This window comes from Limanda limanda, chromosome 23, assembly GCF_963576545.1.
Source record: "Limanda limanda chromosome 23, fLimLim1.1, whole genome shotgun sequence".
NCBI lineage: Eukaryota > Metazoa > Chordata > Actinopteri > Pleuronectiformes > Pleuronectidae > Limanda > Limanda limanda.
Genome location: NC_083658.1, coordinates 3020313 through 3027561, shown reverse-complemented (window position 1 = coordinate 3027561; position 7249 = coordinate 3020313). Strand labels below are relative to the sequence as shown.

General features: G+C 46.9%; 1 protein-coding gene across 2 annotated transcripts; it reads right to left on the bottom strand.

Annotated features, from left to right (window-relative positions):
• Nucleotides 1–2149: 2149 nt before the first annotated feature.
• lig4 (ligase IV, DNA, ATP-dependent) lies at nucleotides 2150–6770 on the bottom strand. Of its 2 annotated transcripts, XM_061067042.1 has the most exons (4): nucleotides 6702–6770; nucleotides 4146–6216; nucleotides 3346–3958; nucleotides 2150–2217 (listed from the first exon to the last, which is right to left on the bottom strand). In XM_061067042.1, the coding sequence occupies exons 2-4, from the start codon at nucleotides 6206–6208 to the stop codon at nucleotides 2182–2184; spliced, it is 2712 nt and encodes a 903-aa protein (XP_060923025.1). In that variant the 5' UTR covers nucleotides 6209–6216; nucleotides 6702–6770; the 3' UTR covers nucleotides 2150–2181. The 2 variants fall into 2 exon arrangements, with proteins under 2 accessions (XP_060923025.1, XP_060923024.1); XM_061067041.1 differs by lacking the exon at nucleotides 2150–2217 and having other exon boundaries at nucleotides 3277–3958.
• Nucleotides 6771–7249: the final 479 nt, after the last annotated feature.

Genomic DNA, 7249 nt, shown 5'->3' with positions numbered 1-7249 from the left:
TTGGGAACCGGCCACCGTGGGGGGGGCTCCTCTGCCGCAACAGTCATTGACGTGGGGTCCACTCCGGCTCCGCGTCGCCTCCCCCCGGGTGTCGGGCGGTGGGTTGTCCCGGCTGGCCTTCGCGATCACCGGTGATTCCCATGAAAAGCAGCGGGGCTCGGATGGGGAATCAGGCGCTGGCGACCACGGGCCGCATCCTCCATGGCTGACCGGTGATCCGCGGTGGTTCTCACAATCCCTGCCCGCCTGCCTCTACGTGTCCCCCGGCCTCTGTGGTGCGCTGCCCTCCTCCAGCATGGCGAAGCGGTTCTGCTGTGTGTCGGCGGGTGGGCCCGCAGCCTGTGACGGACCTCCTCTCGTCTTCAAGCCCTCACCGTCCTCATATCGACGCCGTTGTCAAGTTGCCACCATGTTCGCCCAGGAACCGTGTGTTCGCAGGAAGCGGTGTCAGGTCGGCGGCAAATAACCCGCTGCGCTTCCGGGGTACGCCTTCACAATAAAGTCCACGGGGAGCCTTTTGTTGCCTTGTGTCAAAACCAGGTTCTGTCTCTAAGATCACAAACTATGAGCCTGTTCTTATTATTCATATCTATTAGATATATATATATGTAAATATAAATGGGTGTACATTCACCATTGTATAATAAATAGCTGTACATTATATGTAGTGTAATTATATAAAGATGTAGGTATAAAACTTAATATTTGCATAGTAGCACAATATTATAAATATAATTTGAATAAAGGATATATAGAGGTAAGTATATAGATGGGTGAATTTTTACAATAAGAGGTAATTATGTGGAATTCTAAATCAACATATACATAATATATGACATAATATAAGACTGTTATATAGGCAGGTTTGAGATATATTTTGAATATGAGTCTAAATTCACCATAATATACAAATTAATTATATAAAGTACAAATGAACATATATGAATAGGTATAAATTCCCACTTGTATAAAATATGATATAGTAATATAAGCATGTATGAAAGTATATATAAAGATGGGTGATTTTTCACAATAAGAGATGCTATATGAGGACACTAATGTACACAATTACATTTTGAGTTTAAAAAAAGGGAATCATTCAAGTAGCATCTTATGTCTCATGTTGGAAAGTTACATAGTGTGTTTAATTTTGAAGATCACAGCCTCTGATTTCCGTTTTTTTGCTGCTTCCTTCTTCCTCTTGACCAAACCTCTCCATCTCTGACGTTGTGCGCGCGCACCACAGTCGAAGCATCCCACGGTACGAAGGCATGTCAGTGTAAAAATACTCTAATCTAATGAGATTCAAAGAAAATACACATTTAAACTATTTATGTGTAAAGAGCAAGAAATAAATAAGAAACAACAGTGAAACCAAACAGGTGGATAATATATACTGAGGAATAAAGGGGGTTTGGGAGTCTTATTTTGAAATACACAATAGCAGACTTGTTCTAGTTGTGGCTGACTTGACTTTGAACCAATCAGACAGGTCACTCACCTGATTCCAGCCTCAGGGCAGAAGCTCTCAACAAGAGAGGAGGAGCCACTTTGTGCGACTACGTGTTTGACTCCATTTAAAATCAGTCCCAACACGTCTGCATGTGTCCAGGAATTAATCTGTTTGTGTTGTGTTGCTTTTGCAGAGAAGACGATTTAACTAGAAAGGAAATGTGACCTTTACCACTGAAATCCAATCAGTTCATTTTTGAGTCTACGTTAAAGTTTGCACTAAAAATTTAAAGGAAGTCCCTCGAGCTGATCTTAAGAAACCACGTTCAAGAAAAACATAAAGATAATTGTGAGGCCATGGAGACCCTGACCTTTCACCTTTGGCAATTAAAATCGAATCAGTTAATCCTTCAATAGAAGCAAATGTTTGTGCTAAATGTGAAGGGATTCCCTCGAGGCGTTCTGGACGCATCACATTCACAAGTCAAAACACGTGGTTTGAGAGGTGACCTTGACCGTTGACCTTCAAATTCTGATCAGTTAATATGAGCCACTTACTAACCGCTGGTTCACTTCCTGATCGATGATGTGGAACAGCGACCACCAGCCGAGTGAGAGCTCCTCCCCCATCCGGACGTGGGGTTCCTGCCGGGATCTAGAAGCGCTCAGAGAGCCGCTGGTTGGAGCGTTGACGCCTGGCAGGAATAAGCACCGGCTGAGCACCTCAAATTAAAGCCTGTCAGTCAAACGCTCCCTCTGCATCACCTGGAAATAGTCCAGAGTGGGCGACAGGTTACACACAGCTCATGAGGCCGGAGCGTTCGCACTTTTGTGACATTTTCTGACAAGTGGCACAAGTTTTATCAGCTGAAACGGCCTCAAATGTAATTTTAAGGAATTTGTTTTACATGGTGAACGCACACAAACCCTTCAGGGATTATTCACACGACATGATTAGGAGCAGGTACTTCATTACTTTTGCTTTGACAATGTATTCATGCGGCATTTGCAATGCCCAGGACACCACAGGCGGCACCCTGCACCCCCGAGGCGACGGCGATGAAGGTTATAACATATCAACGGGTCCCAGGGCACATTGGTGACATTTGTGGAGACGGGAAAGAAATGGCGACATCTTGGTTGAAGGGCCTTGAGCTGAAGTGGGTTTGACGTACACCTGTGGCGCCCCTCGGTCTCTCTCTACCAGCGGAGCGCCAGCTACAGAGCGGAGGCAAAGGCCATCCCTTCACACACACACGTTTAAAGTTAATTACTAATTTTAAAAGACAAAATTATTATTATTATAGTTGTATTTATTGTGTGATTAAAAAGACACAGAAGCATAAAGGCACAGATCATAGAGAGAGAAATATATTATTCTGCAGTTTTAACATTTTCTGCTTGGAGCGGATTTCAGACCTGCACTGAAGTCTGGACGATTTCCTGGAATGTTCTGGAGGAGCTGGATGTGAGAACGCAAATGTTCGAGTCAATTGCTCCAGAGATTTTTTCGGAACTTTTCCACCCCTCTCCTGAATGTTCCTGTTGTAGTGAACGAGTCTGACGGTTTATCAGCTTTAGGGAGAGAAAAATAATTGTCTTCTAGATTTAAAAACCTCAAAATAAAATGATTCTGAATGCTAAAAAAAAAACCGACACCGAGGAGCCTTAATGACTCATTTAGAAAACATTACATTTCCATGAAAGCCCTGTTAAACGATTTTTAAAATCAAATCTCTTGTTTTTCTTTGAATGGTTTGTTCGATTTGATTAAAAATTCCTTTATTTGAATGAATTAAAATGCTTAAAAACGAGTAATCTCCTCCTGAAGACTCGTCAAACCAAGTAATCATTGTCATTCATCACATATCCGGCTTTGATGGAGTCACTCACCCACGAGTCTCTCACAATCTTAAACTTCTTCCTGAAGCTTCGCCTCAAAGTCCTTAAAACCAGAAGCCTTGTTTCCTCCGTGACGATGACGTGAGAGACTCCTTCCTCCAGCTTCTGCTCCACTCTGCCTCCATGGTAACGGAACTCCAGGGCCCTGATGTCCAGACAGGACCCAGCTGTGGCGGTTTCGGTTTCTCCTACGTCAGCACGGCTGTCCATGTAAACCGTGAAGGGTCTGAACATGCTGGTGGGGAGGTCGTCCCAGCTGTACCGCTGCTCCACCTGCTCGGCGCTCACCGCCCCCTGCTGGACGCCGCTGCCGATGCGGTTGAACACCTCGCGCAGCTGCTGCTCGTCCGTGTCCACGTGGTAGCTGTCGCCGTAGCTGTCGTACTCCTTGGCGAAGTGCTCCCTGGTGGAGGGCGACATGTGGATCATGTGGTGCGGTTGCCATGGGACCACTTCCTTCTGTCGCAGGCACTCCAGCAGCCAGGACGCCCAAACCATGTCGTGCTTGTTGGCCGATATCAGGTTCTTGACGCGCATGTTCTCCACGCCGGCGACCACACAGTAGGTGTCATGTCCGGGGTTCTGAACCACGATTCCTCCGCACCTAGCATGGACAGGACACCAGGTATTTACAATAGGACATTTTGTAGAAAGCTATTTGCACCTTTTTTAAATAAATAAACTGAGGTCTAACGTTTCATCAGCCGCTAACACTGAAGCGCAGCATTTACAAACCAGATAAATACGTCTATGGTTTCGACAAACTACAGATTCCCAGCTTTTCATCGTACCTGACGACGCCCTTCTCCAGCTCGGCCTTGGGATGACCCTCGGTGCCGTTCAGGACGCAGAACTCCACCTCCTCAAACATATCCGTCTCCTTGGCAACCCCGGAGAGGTCCTGGGGCTTAAAGTGGTCGATGAGGCCGCCCACCCTCTTGGGTTTGGGCGCCACCTTGCGCTTCTTCTTCTGCGGTTCCTCGTTGTTGATGCTGAGGTGGCGCGAGGCGAGCTTCCCCAGCGCCTTGTTGCGGAACTGGTCCAGCTCCGCCAGCGTCAAGCACTGGTGCCACTCTTTGTCATCGCGGATCTTCTCAATCCTCGGGAAGCGCATGGTGCAGCTGGTTCTGTACATGTCGCTGCCGACTATCTCCGCCGCCTTCACTTGGATGATGACAGAGTTGCAGGGCTCGATGTAGACTTCTGGCTTCTCTGTGGCGCACAGGATGGAGGCCGGGGGGTCATTCTTCCGATAGACCTTCCAGTGCTTGGCGAGCTTCAAACCGAGGTCGTACAGCTCCTTCATGGTGTAGCCGGAGCCGATGCGACAGAACGAGTGAAACACTGAGGGTTTCTCGCCGGGCTTCGGAGCCTCGGCAACGCCACATAAGAAGTGGGACATCATGCCGCCTCGTCTCCCTTTGCCCCAGTAGCCGCCAACGATCAGCAGGTCGAGCTCATCCATCAAGCCGTCGACATATTCTGGCTTTATCTTCAGCCACCCCTCCCCTCGTTTGTCGGGTTTGTAGATGGATAACGGATCCTTCACCATGATCCCCTCTTCTCGGCCGTCTATGGCGTCGTTGAGGGCGTTCACCACCTCCTGCATGGTTCTGGCGTCGCTCTTCTGCACCAGGTGAATCCTTCCTCTGACGGGCGTGAACACCGTGTTGATGACCTCGTAGCGCTTCTTCAGCGGTTCGTTGCCAAACTTCTGGTTGTTGATGAGCAACACGTCAAACACACAGAAGCAAGTCTGCAGCCCGGAGTCGTCCATCAGCTTCTTGATGTCGAACTTGCTCCCCTTCTGCATGAAGGTCTCTGTGGTCGGGTTGTACGCCATCATCTCCCCATCGAGGATACAGTTCACCACATGACTTTTAAACACATTATGGATGTGAGGTGTCAGCGAGCCCTCCAGTGGCGATCCTCCAAACTGCTGCGTGTATTCAAAAGCATTCCGCGTGAAGTATTTGTACACGTCTCCGTCTTTGTGCAGCTGGATTCGCTCCCCGTCCAGCTTGGTCTGGATGTAGAAGGGGCTGTTGCCCATCTGTTTCTCCACGTTGCGGATGTTAGCCATAGCTGCTAACATGGGCTTGAAGGCAGAGAAAAGCCCGATGGAGACTTCACTCAGAGACAAGGACGGGTCGTGGAGCTGCTGGCAAACCTTGTTCAAGTCTGTGTTGACGTTGTAGAGCTCAGCAGCATCCGGGTGGAAGACCTGGAGCACCGTTTCTTTGCTGACCCCGAGCTTCATGTCCTTCAGAATCATCCGGATGAGCCACTTCTGCTCCAGGGCGGAGCTCTGGGTGATGATGTGCAGCAGACTCTTCTTCACCAGATCCTTCTGCTTGCTCCCATTGTTGATCGCCACCGAGTCCAGAAAGTCGTTGACCTCTTTGATGCTGAGGTTTCCCTGGCTGGTGCATCGCTTCTTCAGCACAAAGTACGCCATGCCCGCAAAGTCTCCAGCTTCCCCCTGGGACGTGGTCGGAGCTCTGTAGTTCAACAGCTTATTGGCCTCCGGGCCGTTCTGTGGGAGGCCTAACACGGTGATGTAGAGCTTCGCCAACATGTTCTCCTTGATGCCGTAAGCCATGCGCTCTCGTTCGAACGAGGGAACGACGAGGCGCATGGCTGGGTAGAAAGAGTCAGTGGTCTTGGGTTTGTCTTTGTGGAGGGCCGAGTGGAACGTCCTCCACGCCCCGATGAAATCTCTGAGGATCTTGGATTTATCAGGACGGAGTTTAGACTTCTGGATTTTCTCTAGAGTGGTGCACAGGTGAAGGAAAGGAACCTGCGCTGCAACAGAGGGTTCTGCTGCAGCCTCACTCGTGGAAGGGCCCTCCATGGTGAGATCTGTAACACAGAGGAAATAATCATGATGAATAATCCATTCTGACAGATTCACCTGAAGAGGAGATGGAGATGGAGGATTTAATACTGAGCACACACATCAGACATTACACACAACATAAAATACAAAGTTTAAAATATATTTACATCAACACGAGGAGAGAAAACGACAACTCCAGTGATACTTTCAAAATAAAAGTCACAGTTGTCGTGTTATGCCCGGACATGTTTGTTCAATAAACTGAATAAAAAAGGTTTGTCCAGATGAATGAGTAACATTTTATATTTGTTTATTTTATATATGGTTTGTTAAATCACCTTAATGTGATTGTATCTTCACACAAGACAAAACGTGGATAAACGAAGGGTTTTAATTTGCTTTAATTTAAAAAAACAAATCGCTCTTGAACTCGGTTTGAAGCGCAGAGACGACACATGTTGTAAAATTTACATTTCAGTTAACTATTAATCGTAAAATTCGCCTTTACCTTGTTTATTTCCTCCAAACAAACAAAAACACAGCGAGAGCGAAAGTCCACTTCCTTGTTGTCAAAGCCGGTATCTGAGTTTAAAGCGTCCCCCTGGAAACAAGAGCCGAACATTAGTTCCACATCCGGTTTATATTTTTTTCGCTTTATTAAAAAAGTCCTCACATATTAAACACGTCACATTTTTTAACATTTCATCTGAAGTGATTGATTATGTCTGTGATCTAAGTTTATCTGAGTGCTGCGCGCAATTGTACACGTTTTTATATTACGCTGCGTTTCCCATGCTTTTGCTTCAGTGTCAACAACAACAATAATAATACAACTAATAATAATAATTATTTACTGTATTTTCTTGACAATAATACAAGTAAATACACATTTAAAGGATTAATAGATGAATTAATGATGATTTGTCAGTACTTACGTCTGCCACCAGAGGGCGACATTAATGCTCTACAGTACAAATACACACAGGGATGGTGATTGCTTGCTGCATCCGCCAGGGGGCGCGTTGTGTCTGTGCAAGAGGAGCAGGGCTGAGCTCT